Source organism: Orbicella franksi, chromosome 8, assembly GCF_964199315.1.
Source record: "Orbicella franksi chromosome 8, jaOrbFran1.1, whole genome shotgun sequence".
Taxonomy (NCBI): domain Eukaryota; kingdom Metazoa; phylum Cnidaria; class Anthozoa; order Scleractinia; family Merulinidae; genus Orbicella; species Orbicella franksi.
In genome coordinates, this window is record NC_138152.1 from 30,488,720 (window position 1) to 30,509,263 (window position 20,544).

At 38.6% G+C, this 20,544-nt stretch overlaps 2 protein-coding genes across 2 annotated transcripts; one reads left to right on the forward strand and one right to left on the reverse strand.

Moving 5' to 3' along the window:
* Nucleotides 1-1,651: 1,651 nt before the first annotated feature.
* On the reverse strand, nt 1,652-3,787 carry LOC145495796 (lipid droplet-associated hydrolase-like). The gene is made up of 2 exons (XM_081475383.1): nt 2,724-3,787; nt 1,652-1,805 (listed from the first exon to the last, which is right to left on the reverse strand). Exons 1-2 carry the CDS (start codon nt 2,982-2,984, stop codon nt 1,653-1,655), a joined length of 414 nt encoding a protein of 137 aa, XP_081331509.1. The 5' UTR covers nt 2,985-3,787; the 3' UTR covers nt 1,652.
* Nucleotides 3,788-17,539: 13,752 nt separating this feature from the next.
* On the forward strand, nt 17,540-19,268 carry LOC145496180 (octopamine receptor beta-1R-like). Its single transcript, XM_081475837.1, has one exon. The coding sequence runs from the start codon at nt 17,858-17,860 to the stop codon at nt 18,821-18,823; it is 966 nt and encodes a 321-aa protein (XP_081331963.1). The 5' UTR covers nt 17,540-17,857; the 3' UTR covers nt 18,824-19,268.
* Nucleotides 19,269-20,544: the final 1,276 nt, after the last annotated feature.

Sequence of the window (20,544 nt, forward strand, 5' to 3'; positions counted from 1 at the left end):
TCAGCCTGAGCGCGGAAAATAAAAATAACTCAATCAGGGCGCTTATATATATATTTTCCGCCCTGAACTCAATAACTTGTGAATCCGTTTACATTTTAGATGTATTTTCTTTGTGTTTCACAAGATGCAAATTAAATAACACATTGCAAGCAAAAATAGAACACTAGAAAAACAGAAAGAAAACAAGTGCAAACGAAGGAGAAAAACTAGCTCCGTGTGGCTCTGTTTGATCTTACCGAAGTGCGCTGGTAGCGTAAGTTGCGCACGCGCTGACAACAACGTGAAATGACCAAATTCTAGCGGCGTTGTGAAACCGACGAACGTGAACCACGACGGATGAGTCTTAAAATTTATATTTTGAATTTCACGCTGTGTTCCATATCCAGTTTCAAGATACTTTTGACAAGAGAAACATGTACAGACTAAATGACTTGAGAGTATCGCGAAATTCGGCTTAGGTAAAATATCTGTAAATTCATTTTTAATCGACTTTGTACCTATTATCGGCCCTATTATTGGCATTCAATGTCAATGTCAATGTCAGCAGTGAAAAGCTTTTACTTTACCAGGAAAGCTTTTCCATTGTTCACTTTATAGACAGTTTCCGTTTGAAACGTCTTAAATTTCTACTGCAGATGTTTTTCTGTTTAGGTTCCAGACCCCCACTGATACAGTATAAATAGCTTTCCAAAAATTTTAACGGTGATACTTTTGAAAATGTATGTTGACTAGCATACGAAACGTCAAGTTCATAAAATGCATGTTTTTAAAATATTTATCACCGCTGTTTGTTTTACATTTTTAATCAAGCTTCGATGGCTAAAGAGCAAGCTAGAAGCTAATAAGGACTACCATGAGAAGACGTGCCGGCCAGAAGAAGACATGTGTATCAGGGTCTGGGAGGATGTAGATAGTCTAGATGAAGAGTGGGTAGGAAAATGGGTGTGCAACATTTGCGGAACCCAAGAGACGTGTGATGACGAAAAATCTCATTGCAAAACCCAGAAGAGTAAAAAAGTGCGTAAAGTTGCATGCTGTTACACTGACTTCTGTAACACGGGCTCATCTGTCACCTACAGCGGTTTCCTGCTGACCGTGAGCTTTGTCCTGGGACTGGCACTACTGAAGTGAAACGCAAACCAAACCACAGGTCTTTCTTCAGCTAATAGACTATTTTACAGTTACCTGGTCAAAGACCTGGCCTTTGAATGGCAGCGAGGCTGCAGGTGACCCTATTTAGATAAATACCTTGCTCTTTTTTGGCCTAAATCAAGTCTTTCTTACGCTAACTGTAGGTAGCATTTGAATGAGAAAAGCAGAGAGGTCTTTATCAATTAAAGCAAGGTCACCTCCAGCCTCGCTTGTATTCACAGGCCAGGTAACTAAGCACACAACTGTAGTCCTTCCTCAGTGCTAAGTTGAGTTTTGTCATTAAGTTTGATTCACCTGTAACTTTGATCTTCATACCTGTAACAAACTTCTTACTTTATGACTGAATTGTATCAATTACAAATAAGTTCACTCATAACATCAAGGGCCCATCAAACATACTCAGCCGTAACAGGTGCTACGGCTTACAGCCCTTGTTGCCAGTCCTGTACAATCACATCTTGTATCCAGGGTGCAACCATTTCAGCGACTTCCTCTGAAGATTACAAAACAAATGCATGTTTCAACTTCCTTTCAAAAAGACAGATCTCCCCTTCAGGAAACTTCTTTTTCATGTCTTCATAATAGGAGACTGGTGCCCAATGGTCAGTCGCTCCATAGTAAAATATCAACTTCTTCAAATTTTGTTCAATCACCTGAGAAAGAAAATTGATAATGTCAGTGCAGAAACAATAGTGTCCATTATTAGTTATTTGCTTCAAGGACTGTATGGCATCCTAGAGCATTTCTGACCATTCAGATGAGAACTAAGCACTGTGCTGTTCAAGGTGGTTCTACCTTTTAAATCTATGGATGAAACTCTGGTGTATGACCATTTAAAGTAAAGCTATTGAGCAGTACTTTCATATGGTACCGTTTATTATGCTGTACAAGGTGGTTCTAACTTTTAATTCTATGGATGAACCCTTAGTGTGTGACCTTTCAAATGAAAGCTATTGAGCAGTACTTTCATGTGGTGCTGTTTATTATGCTGAACAAGGTGGTTCTAACATTTAAGTCTGTGGAACACACTCTTGTGTGTGACCATTTAAAAGACAGCACTTTCATATAATACTATTTGTGTTATTAATATTTACTTTTGCAAAGTGATATTAAATTTCATTCCTTTTTATTTGAAATTTGACACTCCAGGAGTGTGCTGTTTTTAAAGTTCCTCTTAATCAGTGTCAAGTAAATGTGTAGATTCTTTTCAGTCTGTTGTGTCTTTGAAGTTAGACTTCAATAAAAAATGTGAGGATGAAAACTTAGTGTGTGACCACTTAAATGAAAGCTACAGGGCAGTACAACGTTCTCCTAGTCATGTTACATGTTCAATACTGAAGACGTCATACGGCTCTTCTTGTTGAATAAGGCTGGTATGAGCAGGCTTTCACCTGCTCTCACTCACTCGCGCTGCAAAAAAAAAAAAAAAATACATGCTTTGTATTTAGTCACCCTCCCTGCTCTCTAAGCTTCACTTGTAATCAAATCTAAATACCAACTTCTAAAGTGAAATTTCAAAACTTTGTGAGTGCAAAACGCAGACTGCAGACCGGGATTATTTTATGGCATACCTCTTCATCTGGGTCAACCACCTCTTTCATCTCATCACGTGCCATTGTCAAACAACCATTTACAGACTGTGGAGTAAGAAGCTTGAGCACTGAGTCCACCGAGCTCAGCATTAAATTCTTCTTGTTGCTCAACCACCACTGGACAAGTCCTTTTTTAACAAACTCAGGTAAACAAGAAAAAGCAGTGACTGCAGCTATTGCAAACCACTTAAAATATGTCACCATCGGAGTAACATATCTGCCACTGGGCGATATTGCCATTCTTTTGATGGTCGGAAACAATAGAATACTTTTGGTCACATCTGTAGCTCTATTACAGTTTTTAAGAAGGTGAAGTATTATGTAAGCTCCTATAGAATGTCCAATGAGTATTATTTTAGATTGTGATGGAATGTGCTCTTCTAAGAATACCTTCTTGTGCGTGATTTGTTCATCAAGACTGAGTGGAAAGCTGTTTGATTCAGTTGCATCAATTGGACTTGGATTCGCTGGATAATCATTTGTTGGGGAATGACCTGAATAAGGAAATGATGGATACCATAAAATCTCTCATAATAGGCAGTTCCTATACAATTCTGTAAATCTGTAAGGTATCTATTCCATTTAACATACTTGTACACCCCGCCCCGCCCCCTATTAATAAGGACCTTTTTTCCTGACCCTTTCAGACAGTTTTTCCTGGAGTTACCCTTTTCCCCCTTAGGAAAAGAGCCTATTTAACAGTGGGGCTTAAGAAATTTAGCATTTTGCAGTACGGTCCTCATCAGAAAAAGTATATCCCTATAACCCTGTTGATGATGCAACTTTCTTCACTCTCCCTTAGAAATTTACTCTTGGCATTGTACCCCTTCAGACATGAACATTTTGAATGATAACCCTCAGAAAATCTTGTCTATGAGTGACCCCCTCAGAAAATGTCATTTCTAGGGAGTGGGGGTTGGAGGGTGGAGTGTGGATATAAAATGGAGCAGCCCCTAAAAAATATGAATATATACATACCTATACATATAGTGTTTGGTAAGGCAGGTCTGAATATGGCGGCCTAAGGGCTGGTGTGGACCTGCCATAAAATGTAACTAACCTAATATTTTACAAAGAAAGAAAATCTTAAAAAGATAAAATGTGAAATATGCAATATACAAGTTATATGCGATATACAATGTACATATTTACAGTTATAATCGTAATGCGCATTTTCGTATTTCAGTGGCACAGTAGAAATTTGTGTACAACGATGCTTCTTCATTCACCCTGACGAAGACCGACAAGTCGGTCGAAATATAGGTGTTCTTTATAAACGTATGTTATCTTCATTTGTGTTTTATATATTGCTTCATGAAAACATCTACACGCATCGGATGCTTGTGAAAGATTGTATACAACATACAATGATATACAATATGCAATATTTAATATACAGTAAACAATACATAATAAACAATGCACAACACACAATATACAAATTATATACAACATACAAATATTATATACTATATACTATATACAATATACAATATTACAATTTATAATATAGATAGGACCCTAAGCGTGCTCTGATTGGTCAAAAACCCATGTTTTATCAGAGTATAAATCATAGAAAAAGCGTGTTTTATTGTTTTTCGCCCATATCATAAAGCAAACGAAGAAGCCTAAGCCGTGTATTACACTGTGACACAACACTCCGGACATTTGAGAACACTCGAGAAATCTAGAAAACGCTCGCCTGCAACTCGTTTTTTCTCTACATTTCCCTTGTGTTCTCAAATGCCCATTGTGTTTTATCACAGTTTAATACACGGCTTAGGCTACAATAATACAACATACAATATACAACATAAAATATAAAATATGAAAATATAGAATAATAGTAATAAAAACGCAGCCTCGGGCAGCATTTTCAAGACCTCGGTCACAGTTTTTCACTCTACGGACCGACCATAAGCCGGCGAATAACATATATTTAGAACTCGTTTAATTTTGAAGGTAAAACGATCGACACCTAAATTTCAGAATCGAACAAACTCCTAATATTCAACGTTTAAGAAATTTTTATTAGTGAATAGTCCATGTCATATTTTTTTGTTGACCATTTTGCGAGCTGCGCAAAATTTGAGAGGAAAAAAGCCCTGTCTATTGAGATCTGTATTTTTCGGATGTGGTTTCAATAAAGGAGAATTTTAGCATTTTTGCTGGCGAATTCCGTTCTTTTTCGGAGAGTCCATGTCCGGCAGTCAGAAAATTTTCCATTTGCGACTATGTAGTTACAAGTATTAAGAACTAACCGTAAACAGGCTAACCGGTATGCCATTCAGGCTAACCGTAGCGACTTTCGCGCTAAACGGAGTGCTTTTCGGCCCAACTGGACACCGGAGTATTACACTTCGTTCAATAAAATACTCTATGTCCGTTAGCAGTGAATATCACTCTGGTTAGCCTTTATAATGGCGCACTGGTTCCTGTTCACGGTAACGCAATGTAATAGGAAAATGTTGTGACTGGCGGGCTCAGATTATCTTAAAAACGTTGCTCTCGGCCAGCGTTTTTCGTTTATGTCGTTTATGGATTAAAACTCCTTGTCTATGCTTAGAAAAATTGTTTTTTTTTTACGCGCGCGAGCACTAGCACGAGCAAAACATCAAAGCAGCGTCATAAACGACAGCATGTCTTTAGTGTGTAGTTTACCATAGAAACCAGCACTTGTGTACGGACAAGCTTGCTTTCATCAAGGAGAGAATTCAAGTAATCTATTCGTTCGCGATTGAGTTTTATTTGGTTGCTTCATCAAGATTGAACATTCTGTCTGAGATTAAGCAACAGGTTACAAACAAAGCAAATTTATCTGGAGAAAATAAGATGAATGCTAATCCGATTTTGGGATCGGGACTACGATCGAGGAAGCGAAAGGCGAAATCTGAGCCCCTTCCGGGAAAGCGAAAACGGGCAGAGGAAGGGGTGAGTTAAGATTTAGCTTACGGAATCCTTAAAAGAATGTGTTAACAGACTGAATTAGAATCAATGGCAGAAGCTTAGCTTCTGATCGAGGTAATTAGAAGGTATTTTAAAATCGATTGAAAGCCACTTTTATACTTGCGAGCCGGTGCGGTACAGGGCGTGTACGAAAGAATGTTTCATCTTTCCACATTTTTTTGGAGCGTTAAAATATTTGCACAATGCCGGAGAGAGGAGGTTTTGCAATGGTTTCTTAACACCAACTTAAAATTGAATTTTTCTTATATTTTTACAGAATTTCCTCGTCAAAAGACAATACAAAAGCAGTCCTCGCCTTTCAAGGTAAGAACACAAAACTCAGCCGTCAAATTCTAACAAATATACGCTTCTTTTTTTCTAAATCTTCGCTTCTTTTTTCTCAGGAGAAACCATTTGAGATGCGAAGGCAAAAAACCAAAGAATACTTATTCAAATAAGAATACACGATGTGATGAATCGTCCCTCGATTGCGAGGTAAGATAAACTAAAGTTTTTTTTTTCTAGTATCGATGTAAAAAGATGTTTCATACTTCGTACATGCCAGTGCTATTTCTGACATTTGAAAATACAAGTGAAAGAGGGTAAACCAAGTAAAAACCATCTCTACAACCAGGTTGGTTGTAGAAACTGTGGCTGCTTCCCATACTGGTATAAAGTAAGCTTAACTTTTAAATAGTCATTTGTAAATTGATCCACATGAAAAAATGCTAGAACAATACAAGATCACTAACCTGAACAGATTTGAACAACTGACGACAGTGAAAAATCATTTCGCCATAAAATCCAACCAACAGAACCTTTTTACACTTGCACGAAGCATGATGTCGTAAGTGAGAAAATTCTGCGTAAATGAAAGTTGTTGTAAGCTAATAAGTCCAGAGAACTAGTAAAATAACTTCTGCAATTGTGAAGTACGTTCTTACCATCCCAGTCAAAATTTTTCAGGATCCATGCTATTCATGTCGCCGTAGATATTAAAAACTTTGTCTGATCTGAATGAAAAGCAGTAGCGAAGAACGGGAATTAGCTTTGGCGGCCATGAATTTCTTCGACCTCATGATTCTGTCCAGATTCTGTCTAAGCCTTCGAGTCATTTAACATAAACGATCTCAATTAATTCAATTAAAAGCTGAAGTTCAACTTTTACCTTCCTTACAAGCCATAAGCCGATTATTTTTCCTTGCCAATGAAACAAAGCCGTTGAATGTTGAAGTACACTTTGAACTTCGTTCTAAGCCAACTAAATGCAGGACGCGAGGCGCTCAGCCAATCAGGAACAAAGAAGTCTTAAGATGGACTTCAAGCGGAAGACCAATCAGAATTCAGTAAATTTTCCCCCGTCATTTGAACTTGTTGTATGATGTCAGGCACGCTGTTAGAAATGTTTTGAAAACACTGCTTCTATTTTCCTTTGAAATGTCAGCAAAGCTATTCTTTCATTTCGCATTGATTAAGTAAGGTTTCTCTCTACAGGGAAGAGGCTTCTTAAACGAGGAAAACCGATCTTTATCAGGATGTTGCACCCCAGAAAAATCCAGTTACGAGAAGCGAGCATCTAGAAAGCGAAAAGCAGTTTCTGACCCACTTCCGACGAAACGAAAGCGTACAGAGAACAGGGTAAGCAAAACAGAACTCGGTTTGCTGCAGAATACTTAAGGTTACAGTATACCTTCAGATCGGCAATTTTTTTCAAATTTGGATTTTTGGTTCAAAGTAATGGTCGAAGAGTAATCTCTAATTTCTGAAAACAAAATTGAAAAAAACGTAATATTGGCGGAGAAATAGAGGTTTTACGTTATGGCCGGAAGTAAAAGTTCCCTCTTGATTGACAGCCGTATAACGTGTATGCAATCAACCGAGACTACTTTCGCGGGAATATTACCGATATGGATACCACGAATTGGCTGGCTACTCAGTTAATCAGCATTGTTAATCCAAGCATTTTTCGTATTAGATGTAATTCTATTACGTTATAAGTAAACATGGACCACGGAAAACTCCGTTGACCAGTTCGAAAAAGCGAAGAATGAATGAAAATACATCAATGAGTGAAGAAGCGAAAGTTGGCCTCGCGGATGAAGCTACGGACGTATCAAGCGGGCAAAAAGATCGAGTCAAGAGAAGAGAAAGGTTGTGTAAAATTTGGGAACTCGACAGCGATAACAGCGATGTTAACAGTGACTCTTTTGTTGAGTTCGATACCGATGAATCGTCCAACTCATTGAGATCCATTGGAATATTATCCATGCACATTTGCTCTGCCGCGCTTTCTTTAGTTTGTTCTCGTCGCCCAGCTACTCTAGCGTTCGTATCCTTTTTCGTCTTCCCTAATTTGCCAAACCAGCTTCAAGAAAAACCCAGCTACAGAAAAATTATCTCTCCGCCTTGAGTGCATTGCGAAACGCAAGGGTTTTTTGGAGATTCACACGTGAATTTCACCGCCAGTTAATGGTAGTAAATTTTCCAAGCGCTGATTGGCTCAGTGATCTGAGAACCCAGTTGAAGGCGTTTCTGGGCGGAGTTTGTTTGCGAAGTAAGATATTTTTCTTAGCGCTGTTTTCTCGAATAACTTTTTTCGCCTGAAGCAGACACTTTAAAGAGTTACAACTCAAAAGGAATTTGTTTGTTTGCCTTCAAATTTGGACAGTAGCTAGATTAACATATAAAAAACAAAAACGTGTCTGCGAATTGTTTATTTCGAAATATTTTTTCTCCGAGAGCGATTTTTGTACGATCACTTCACATCTTTTAAATCCTATTTCGAAAATGTTCTGTAACTTTTTATTGCAATTGAATATGGAAAAACGCAGACACGCTTTTTTAGCGCTTTTTGTCCTGAAACCGAGGAAAAAAATAAATTGGCGAAAAACAAAATTCGCTTTGACTTGTAGCTTCCAAAAGGTGATTAGGACGCTTGCATTTAGTGGCCGTGAAAAAATCGGCAATTCATTTTATTTCAAAATTTTTGGTATGGTTTGATAGCCAGCTCTATACGCTTTAATTTGATATAGGGGCTTAGGTATCTACAGCTTAAATCGGACGCGTTACATCGCTTGGACGCGAGACACCCCTGAAGGTATACGGTAACCTTAAGGAAACAATTAAGCTCAATGTTTTAGTTGACAAGGAAGCGAGTACTTCATAAGTTTTTTTGTTATATCCTTACAGGATGTTCTCAAAGTACGTCAATACAACAGCAGTTCGAAATTATTGAGGTGAGAGCAAAAACAGCAACCTACAAATTCTGACAAATGCGCTCTTTTATCTCACTAATCAAGAGTGTCTTGCATTAACTTTGTTTCTACTTTCTTGCCTCAGAAGAAAGAAATTAAGACGTGAAGGCAGCAGGCCTAAGAATGGTCACCCACAGCCGAAAAACAATGGTTGTGAATTTTCCCTCGATTATGGAGTACGTACTTTAACTTCAAAATTGCTTTAAATTGCATATCATGTTCGATCTGTAATATTTGTTCTGTCGTATTGACTGGATAATGTGAATTTTATTCTTTCAGGAGAATGACTCGTTAAACGACGAAAATCGATCACTGCCTGGATGTTACACTCCTGAAGATTCCGATTTTGTCGAAGACGTCAAAAATTCAGAACCACCTGAGTATGTCAAGCAACTTGCTAATACTGGTATGTGAAACAGTTTCTCCGGCGTATATTGCCAATTTTCATCACAAATAACAGCTACTCAACAGACATGATATCAGGGATAAATGAGAACCGAGAAATTAAATGCAGAGGGGTAACCCTGCGATGGACTGACATCCTATTCATGGGGAAGTAGAAATACTCCTAGTCGCTTCATGCTACAGAAGCCGGAGATAAACGCCGGCCCGATGGGCCACTAGGCTCATATGCAGTCTTTATCTTACTTATAAAACAGAAGCGAGGGCCGTATTGAGTGAATATTTTCACCAGGTCTTGACATTTCTGATCGAGCAAAATTAAGCGAGTTCGGTCCAAAATGCCTATGGTTAGGGCCGATATTCTCCCAGTAAGCGGTCTCAATTAAGCTTAGTTAATCACGAACATACAAGCGTAATAGAACCGTATTCTTATTATTTACTTATTTATTTGTAAATTTCAGCTGATTTTGCTAACTTCGAGATAGGCACACTCCTTGGAACTGGTTCATTTGGAGAGGTCGTCGCTGCAACACGCAAGAAAGACAATGTGCCGGTATGTTCATTTAATGTTGGTTTCTTCTTCATCAAATGATCACCGTGATGATTCGATTTGGAGGGGGACCATGTGCCTTTTGAGGGAGGGGTGGGTGATTTTGAAAAGCAAATAGCTTGCAAGCAAATCATACTTTATCCAAAAAAATTCATGTACACCACCCTGAATTCCGAAATAAAAAATCCACGCTCGTTCAGTGTGCTGATATAAGCATGTTACACAAAAAATATTATGCATACACACGAACAGAGAAAAAAATGTCCTAGTGCATGAAAGCTTTAAAAGAAAAAAAAACATTCAACTCTGATTGTAGCTAATCACACACGCACACACCTCTCCTCAAAAGTGTTAAATGGCCCACCCCTTAACTCCCTCCTTCCTATAAGCGACCCTAAAGCAAACGTGACTTTCAAGACATTGACACAGAATAGATTGATTAAAATAATAAAATACGAAGAGTATGAAAAAGGGTAGTAATTTTGTTTTGTTTTCAGGTGGCGCTTAAATTTGTAAAGAGGAATTCAGTGTCCGAGTATAAAAAGGTTAGTAACGGTCACAACAACATCAACAACAACAACAGCAACAACAACGACGACGACGACGACGACGACAATAACAACAACAAGAATTGCTTATTTTCCGCCTTATTTCGAAAGATCTCAAATTTACCCCAAAGGGGTAAATTTTAAAACTAGAAAGAAGAGCAAACTTATATTTCAGCTCCGACGAAGGGCTAAAGCCTTAAACTTCAGCTTTCGCCAGGGATAGCTAAGTATATCAATTCCTCACCCTCCCTCCCCTCTCTTGTTATAGCTGAATGGGCGACTGATCCCCGCCGAGGCGTATCTGCAACGTCTAGCACGTCACCGCCACGTCATCAAAATCTACCAGCTAATCTTCACAGACGAATTTTACTGTTTCGTAATGGAGCGACCGGAAGAATGCAAGGACTTGTTTGACATTATACAAGACCGAAATAACGAGAACAAGCCGCTAACAGAGAAAGAAGTTAGGAGGTACTTCGCCCAAATCTTAGAGGCCAACATTAAGTGCGAAGACAGAGGTGTCGTTCATAGAGACATCAAACCAGAAAATATTTTGGTGGACATGCGCACTGATGAAGCCAAGTTAATTGATTTTGGGTTGGCATCTGAGATCCAGAGAGAACCTTTCACGACATTTAGAGGTAAACTGAAATTGTTCCGGAGATGTTCCTTTTAGTTCAAATAAAGGCACTGTGTAGACTTCACAAGAAGGCATTAATTATCTTGTGCGAGTTAAAACTTTTAACAATTCGATTATGAGCTCGAGATTTCTATCGCTTAATAGATGACGAGAGCGCAGCCCGAGTCAGCTATCACGCATAGAAATCGACAGCGAATAATCTAGTTGTTTTAGAATAAACCTACTAGTCGTTCAAAACGCTAGCTGATTCCTCTTCACAGACACTTCGAAAACACAAAGAAGCGGCCGCCATTTTTGTAACAACCGCAAACTGCTAGGCTGCTCACTATCTACAACAGAATAGCTAGTGAGTAGCGTAGCCAATCAGAGAACGGCATTCGTGATAGAACGCTGGTAAATTTATACTAAGTTAGAATAGAGCCGCAATGTACGGGCTTTAAACTTCTAACGGGCATAATCTTTTCATTCAACGTATTGTTCGGGCCGCTTTGATTTCGTGGTGCAAGCCTAGTGAAATTATCGAGACAACCATCTTCAACCTGGTCAAAATTATAACGTCTAGTAAATTAATTGCATTGTGTCGTATTATTTAGAGAGTTTGTTTAAGTTTTGGTCTCCAGATACGGAAAAATTGCAGCATTTGTTGTCTTAACTACTGTAAATGGTTCAAACAAAACGGACTTACTCCCCGTTAACAATACGTCGGAGAGATTTGAAAACGCCGGCTTTGCGTTTTGGTGTGGACGGAAAACAGGAAAAAAGGACCTTTTTGAAAACGATGAGATCACAAAAATCATTTGACTTCTCTGTCCGAGTTTTGTTCAAACACAAATCCAAAATGACTGGTGATTGTTGCGTTTTCAACTTTCCCCGGCGTAGTGTGGACGGAAAAGATTTAATGCGTTTTCAGCCGAAATGAAAACCCCGTTTTCAAATTTGGACGGGGCCTAAATAAATTTACCTGTACTTAGTTAATTGTCATTCACATCAAGGACTGCAAAACTGTCTTGAAGACTTGGTGGTATCCAAGAGGAACGAAGAAGTAAAATGACCCGATAGGATTAATCACGCTATTATTTCTTTTTCAACCAGGTACCAATCAATACATGCCTCCTGAATTCATAAAATCAAGGAAATACGACGGCTGCCAGGGCACCGTGTGGCAAATGGGAATCCTCCTGGTAGATATGTTGTCTCCCGTCGTGACTGCGTTTGAGAAACCTAACCACGCACTTTGCATGGCTCCTAGAGTGCCACAGCAGTTTTCTCCAGGTATTTAACAATTATCTTCCTATTGGTCCTTCTGAAGTCATCACATCCTCATTGCCTGAGTCCGAGCTTCTAAGAATCACGACCTATAAACAGGTGCAATATCGGAAGTCCATGATTCACGAACTTCCGGTGAAATCTGAGAAATTTAACTTCCGGTCAAAATCTGCCAAATGTTACTTCAGGTTAGATTTGATAAATCTGATTGGCTGAGAATAACAAAAGGATTCTCTGTGTATGCGCAGAACTTCGGGTCCAGGCAGAGGTCACGGTTCTTGGCGCTGATCAAAAGGAACGCTGTCTTAGCTTTTCGGGACGACCTGAGAAAGAAATCATCACAGTGCTCACGCCATTATGATATTCTGACTTCAAACATGCGCATGCGCAAACGGTCGTTGTCTTCACTAGTCTGTTTCAGAGCCAGAGGCTCGTGTTACTTAGCACCAAGAAATCGAGACTCTGGGAGAAATCGGAAGGCGAGCTAGCATCACAGCAGTTAATTGCTCTACGCATGTTCCTGAGATGATTTCAGTACAGTTCCATTCTCATCCCCAGTGCTGCTCGTTTTAAAATGTCGTTCACTGACAACGTGACGAGGCTCTGGGAACGAGAATAGAACAGGCCCCCTAAAGAAGGGTTAAAAAACAGGGACTCTCAAGGTTTCATTTCCTTTCACTTTCAGTTTAAATATTTCATTTTTTTTCTTCTACACAGAGGTGAAGAATCTCGTCGCCACACTGTTAAACACAACACCCGACAACCGGCCAACTCTGAAACAAGTTCTACAGCATCCTTGGTTCACCATGACAGACTAAGCTACTTTCTAAAACCTGTGCCTTCTTCATCAACAAGACCCGCTCTAGGGCGTCCACCAAACTTACATCTGTCCGGTTTCAGAACTTATTCACGAGTGAACGTTCATAATTACAGACTCCAAACATACATGCCTATATGCCCGACTGTTTGTTGCTTGCTGACAAAGTAGCAAGCAAAAAGACTGTTAACGTTTAAAAGTGTAATGAAGTGGAGTATGTCTCCAAAGTAAGTCAAGAATTGTTGTTAGATGGTCATGAAATGGAGACGCTTTAAATCGATTACGAGAATATTCAGTTGTATTGTGATACAGAATCAGCCTCTAAAAGACTTCTGAATGGTTTGATGTAGAATTGGAGATATCCGTTAAAAGGATCAATCCAATAGTTACACGTAAAGTGAAATGAAAAGCGTCCCAAAAGAAAAGGATTCTAAAAATAGTTGCATAGTGAAAAGGAGTCTGCCTATAAATATCTTTAATTTAAGATACGATTGAAGGAACAGTGCAGTAATTTTCATGACAAATAATATGATATTTTCGGACAACCAAGCTAAATTATAAACCTGAAAACGCTGTATAAATCAATTTAAAAAGAAGTATTTATTTAAAATAGAGCAGTGTCTCAAAGTAATATGGACGAAAATATATTAAGTATTAATTATATGTAAATAAAACAACGTTTTGTTACACTTTAGAGTGCTTTTCAGACGACTGTCGTAACAAAGTGAAGTTTCAATGACCCATCACAACTAAAGTAGCAAGTTTGGCTTTTGTTACTCGGTCGCGAGTACAGCGCAATCAAAAGCGCACTGTTCTACTTTTTACGTGTCCATGCATGGAGTTACGGGTACCCTGATATACGTATGTGAGGAACCAAAGGGTAAATGGATTTTAAGCTATTTTGATCTGAAAAAGCGTATAGATTTTCACCATTTTGGTCTGAAATAGGGTACGTTTTTCCCTCTGGCTTGAAATTGGGTATTTTATTTTGCAAGGAACTATTTTTTCCACATCAACATCGGCAAATTTGTAGCCCTTCTCAAATGTTGACGGAAATGGAACCCAATTCTGGTTAGCTGCGGTCATATATTAGAGCAGTGTACTAATTTTAGAGGTCTGAAATGGGGTATCGATTTTTCGCTCAGGTCTGAAATAGGATATGGAAAATTACACATTTGGGTCTAAATAATGATACTGGAGTCCAGATTCGGGCCACACACCCTTACCAAAACTGTGGGGAGAACCACCTTATACTCCCCTTCCCCCAAGACGGTTAACAAGCGTGAATATTTGCATGGGAGCTGAAACGACAAAAGATCACGGTGACAAAAATATCCGAAAGCAATTTGTCGGTTGTTCCAAAGCTTCACTTCTATGTCCCTAGTGCTATGTAAGCGCTAGCTAGCTCACAGATTGATCAACTCGAAGTTATTGTTGTAAAATTTCAACTAACTGCGGCGGGTAAATTGTCTTAATTGAGACGGATCAATGTCCTGTTGAACTGCGCACACTCTTCCCCTTGAAATTGCTGCAAAAAGAACCACATCCTTTTCATACGGTTACAATTTTTTAATATTACTCTACTTCTGCCAGGATATCTGTCCATCTAAGTAAACTAGGGGTGATTATAACTGGTTGTCCGTTTACAATTACGAATCGGCTACAAAATCATTTAACATATATGAGGTATTAACCTATATTTTAGTTTCATAACTGTGGAAATGTTTGGTTTGACAAACCGATCTAGAATAATGCATCAAACGGATGAGTGAATATTCAAGAGGTTCACGGCTTAGAAATCATGCAAAATCACTGTACTGCATCACGATGGTCTGTGGATGGTGCAGTTGAATTATAAATTCGATTTAAGCGTTCCATTATTTCTCCGATGATAATGATTTGAGGATGTCCTACAAACATGTCCACGTTATGCTTGACAATCTTTCAACAGCAATATTGATACAAAACTAAGTCAACTATATTGTCAAAATCGATAACTGAATACTGCATTAATTGTATAAAATCACCCAAACTGAAGTTTATCGGCGACATACCGCAACTGAGATTGACGTTTACATATTTTAAGTTTTTAAATCGGTCTACGATGCTTTTAGCACAGTTCTTAATCATTTTGTGTCCTCGATGCTGCTTTGTGTTCAAGAAGGCTTGGAAATTCAGAAGTGGTTCTGGACTTGGTAAACGCCAGGATGTGCGGCTGGGTTTACTGTGACTGTCTTGTGATATCTTTGTGAGATCAAACGAGTACAAGCCTTCTTTGCTTCCTGTCCGGTTGATGGATGCCACAATATCTTACTCCAATGAACGGGATGGCACAGTACCATACTTCAGTGAACAGAATAGCCACCTCTAAAGTGGATGCATGCGTTTAAAGGATTTCCAAGCAATGATTGTCCAGAAGATTACAGCTTCAGCGAGTTCACTGATCAAGCTAAAATGTCTGAAATTCAACTCAGTTGAGATAAAAGGTAGTTTAAGAAAACCACAACTGCAACGGCAACGGGAACATCGCTAAACAAAAGGTTTAATAAGCAATACAGTGACTTTGCACGTGCGTTATAATTCTTTGTACATTTCTTTGCCATCCTCTGTAAAACATCAAAGTGAAATGACCAAATTCTGCGTTGTGTGGATAATGTCAACCACGACGGATAATTTTTGAAATTTATATTTAATTTCGAATTTTACGCTGTGTTCCATATTCATTTTCGAGTTTTGACGAAGAGAAACAAAGTAAATGACTTGAGAGTATCGCGAGATTCGAAGGTTAGATATAAATTTATTTTTTAATCGACGTTGTCCTCGGCATCACCGTCGTCGTTACTTAATTAAACTCCCTTATGCTTGAGTTAAACTCTTTAAACTAGTATGTACACAATTATTAAAGAAAAACGAAACAAGCACAAACAGTTCTGGCCGTATTTAGTTCGAGTACATCTAGCATAACTGTAGTAAAACGATCCTATTCTACTGTGTATAATATTTCTTAGTAATCTAGACTAGTAGGAAGCAGTACCTTCAAGATTTACTTGGGTAAATATGTCGCACACTGTGTGTGCCTTATAAAACTTCACAATTTCATTTTCAATACACACTTGCGCCAATGAACATTAAATTTATCATACTGTGTAATCTAGCCTGTGATTGTTTAAGTAAAAAATATGGCACATTGACAGTGCATTACTGTGAAAATAATAGCGGTATTTAAAACAGCTCACACTGTCGTTATTGTTTTTTTAGCCTTTAGTTCGTTTCCACAGGCTCAAGGCAATCACTATGAAAGTATTACTTTTTGGGATAAAAAAATTATTAACAAAATGTCTCCTTATTATATTTTCACAAACATTTGTAAAAATTCCTACGAAAGGCGTTAACCATGGAAGTATTAATTTTTGGAATAAAAAATCATTGATAAAGTGTGTCGTTATTATTTTTACATAAAATTTTAAAAACATTTCATTCTGTTTTTTTTGGCAAACTTGAATAGATCATCATTTCCAATATGATATTTCGTAAATCTCGAATGAACACGATTTTCAATATAAAAATCTTCGCCTTAATGTTTTGTTATTATCCGGCTCAGTGTCACTAGCATCTTGCTTCTTTTTGCTGGTTTCCATCCTAAAACAACACAGGAAAGGCAAAACAAGTCTATATGGAAAATAAAACAGAGAATACAGCACGCTTTTTCAAACAACGATTCAGTCTACTAAGTCACTAAATCAATACCATTCTGTACAATGATTATCCATTAGTTTCAAATTGTCTGCAGTTTTAATACATTGCAGAACTTGTTTGCTCTCCTTGTGCTTAATTCACAGAACGACACTAAGCCAACATAAAATTTACTATATTGTTCATAATCCCTAATACTAAGAATAAATACATCTTGACAACCAGATGTTGTTTTTTCAATTTCCATCCACCTTTTCAACGTATGCTATAAAGAAACAACAAACAAATGAAGAGCTTCAACGTTTTCTTCTTTCAAGAATTCGAAATCAGTGCCAAATAATTTTCCAATAATTTTGTCAAATTGATTCCTGTAAATTTTCGACCAAAAGAAAAAAGCAAGAAGGGTAAAGTTTTCTCCTAATTTTTAGTCTTGAGAATAAATCTCAGGAAATCGATGCTTCTCGCAGAAACAATATAGAAGAGAATGATTATTATTCTGTGTTCCCAATTTCCTCTGAACTCATTTTAGGGTGTTAAGGGAAGAGAGAGCTTTCCGGCACCCTTGCACGCAAAATGTCAAATATTATTCAAATTACTATATTAGATAAAGTTCTCTAGGTATGCCATGGAGCAACAAAATTGTCGATCGAAACAAGACATACAAACAAGCGCACATGTCTCCATTGTGGCGATGCGCTTTTCAATGCGTATACGATCGGTGTTTTGCAAAGAAAAGACTCCCAAACAAATGGCAATTTTTGACAATGTGAAATCATCCCATTGGTTATCTTTTTGAGTTTCCAAGTTCCTGGACCTCTTTTAAGTTGTTCAAAAAGGGTTATAAAAGAGAGTGTTGTCTTTTTCGGTCACGAAACACGAAATATCGAGACACAATCAGCTGCGACAAAAATCAAAATTATTGCTTCCCGGCGCTTCACGAAAAGAAGGGTGATCACAAACGACGAAGTTTTCTGCGAGAAACAATCCCTATTCAAGCATGGCTCTTCCCCAAATCATAGCGGTGTTTCACGCGCTTTTCAACGTGATCGGCCTTCCTGGAAATTTGCTGGTGATATTGACAATCGTTTTGGAAAGAAGATTTCACGTGATGCGTTATATTCTGCTCGCCAGTCTCGCAGTGTCAGATTTTCTCTGTTTAATTCTCGTAAACTCATTTCGCATCGCAAGCATAGCAAAGGAAAGATGGTTATACGGTCAAACAATGTGTCTTCTCAATGCATTCTTTGCAAGATACTTCTTCCTCAACTCAGTTCTTCATCTGATAGCCGTGTCTTATGAGCGATACAGTGCCGTTGTGAAATCACCTTTGACGTACGATGGTACGATTACAAAGTCCAGAGTTGTGTTCATGGCTCTCATCTGGATAGTACCGATTCCAATTTGCATCAGTCCATTCCTCGGCTGGGGAAAGTACGTTTACAACCCAGATATGTTCTTCTGCGAGCAAGGATGGTCGGAACAGAGCGGTGCCATCGCTGCAACCTTAAAGTCGATGTTTTTCTTTGTTGTGCCCTTTCTGGTGATCGCGTTTCTAAATTGGAGGGTTTTCAAAGCAGTGAAAACTCTTCAGAGAAACGACGTGGCGCCGGTCCAAGTGGAAAACACCGCAGCACCCGAAAATCATTCCGGACAAGAGATATCAAGAGGAATAAGAGAACGGAAGGCGGCTGTGGATGTAAGCATCGTTATTGCAGCGTTCTTGTTTTGCTGTATCTCTGGCTGGATCGCAGGACTTTGCCGTCAGTTCATCACAAGTTTCAAAGTGTCAGCCGAAGTAATCCTGGTCACCGCTTGTATCTTCATGTCCAGTTTTCTGTGTAACCCGATCATCTATTCCATTCGTAAAAGGGGATTTCGAATGGGTGTTAAGAATGTCTTCAGGCGAATTGGAATTTGTGGAAGTTCCAACGAAATCGACGTTGCATGTCACCAGCAGAGCTAATCCACAAGTACCAGACCTCCCGGTTGGGTCGGCAATATATTTTCCTTGAGGTTAACGCCGAGAGAAGCTCGAGATCGCGACAACGTGTCTCAAGAACACGACGAAGGATTTTAGAACTACAGAGGACGAGTCAAAGTGACTTTCTGTGCATCAGCTCTCAAAAGAACTGAACACCGAATAATGACTGAACTGTGTGTAACGTTTTTACTCTATGTACAACAATCGAAATATTGCTACTAAGCCCATAGGGGATGGTTAAAGTACTTTTTGAATTGTTTTATTTTTTCCGCGAGCCGGAATTTCAGTCCAGTTCTTTAAAACCCGCACCGTTTCCATGCCAGATCATTTTTCATTGCCCGTTTTCAGATTTAGTCTCAGGTCTAGTTTTCAAAGCTACTTTAGGTTTAGTCACTAAAACTCAGTCACACTCATCTTTAGATCTGCGCCGGTTTGCGTATCTGCATGAACTGAAAAGCCGCACTTAATCATCGTCTCCAGTTATATTATTTAGGAGTATAGAATGGTATACCGAAAATGATGCATGTTAAATATATCTTATTAGATATTTTGGTGTGTAGTATCGTTGTATACTTTTACGAGTTGTGCCGTATTTTTACGAGCCCGTAGGGCGAGTCAATATACAAACAACGAGTAAAAATATAAAGCGATACTACAAACCAAAACATCAAATAAGAGATTTATCATCCAACTGCTATAATCAATAAATTTGTCAATGAAAAGAGGGAGAAAACTGTGTGACAGTTTTGTATGTGCGCGCCGACCTGTCCGGCAAACAGGTTTTCTGCTGTACAAGTAACTGTACAGTATCGCTGTATATTTGTACTGTTATTTGGACGGTATTCGCCGCAGTTGGATAATAATTAACAATTATTCTCCTAAGGCGAAGTGAACATTGGTGATTCACCAATGTTCACTAAGCCTGAGGAGAATAATTGTTTTAGTATAATTTTCAGAGGTGAATATCAAGGACTACAAAATAACAGACTAAAACATAAAAGATAGACGCAATACACTTATGCCGCCGTAGTTTTAATAGTAAGCTTACATGTACATCGATTGTGAATCAGTTTACTCATCGAGTTCGGCAGTAAAACAAACGAGCGAAACACTACGAAAAATAAATTCATCCGGTACCTCTGTTTTATCGTTGTTGACTTCATTCACAGCTGCCATCATCGTCTAAAAATGAGTATCTTTAGTTTGAAGGAAAAAAAAAAGAATTATAGGTCAATCGATCGATCAACGTAACCACTGCGACCACTGCGTTTTCGATTCTTAAATGCCTCGAATATGAGTTCTTGAAAAGATTTTTGGTCCAAAGGCGACAGCGATCACTTTGAAAATTCTCCATCCTTTCTAATATCCTGGACTTGGAGTGATGTCTTTCGAATAAATGAAAACTACATTCAGCAAGTGTCCGCCATGTTTACTTGCCGAGATGGTGAAGATGGCGAGCTTAGTAACTAAGCTCTAGCGGGGTGAATATAGCGTCATATGATGAGCTTTTCGACCAATCAGAATGTCCAATCCTTATATTCACCTCTGGAAATTATACTAATAGTAATTATAATCCGTCAAATATTTTCGCTCGCGCGCGATTGGTCTAAACACGTCACGTGACCGAATATTCCCCAGCTAAAACTGGGGAATATCCGAAAATATTCCCCAATTTTCAAAACTGCACGCGTTGCGAAAAAGAT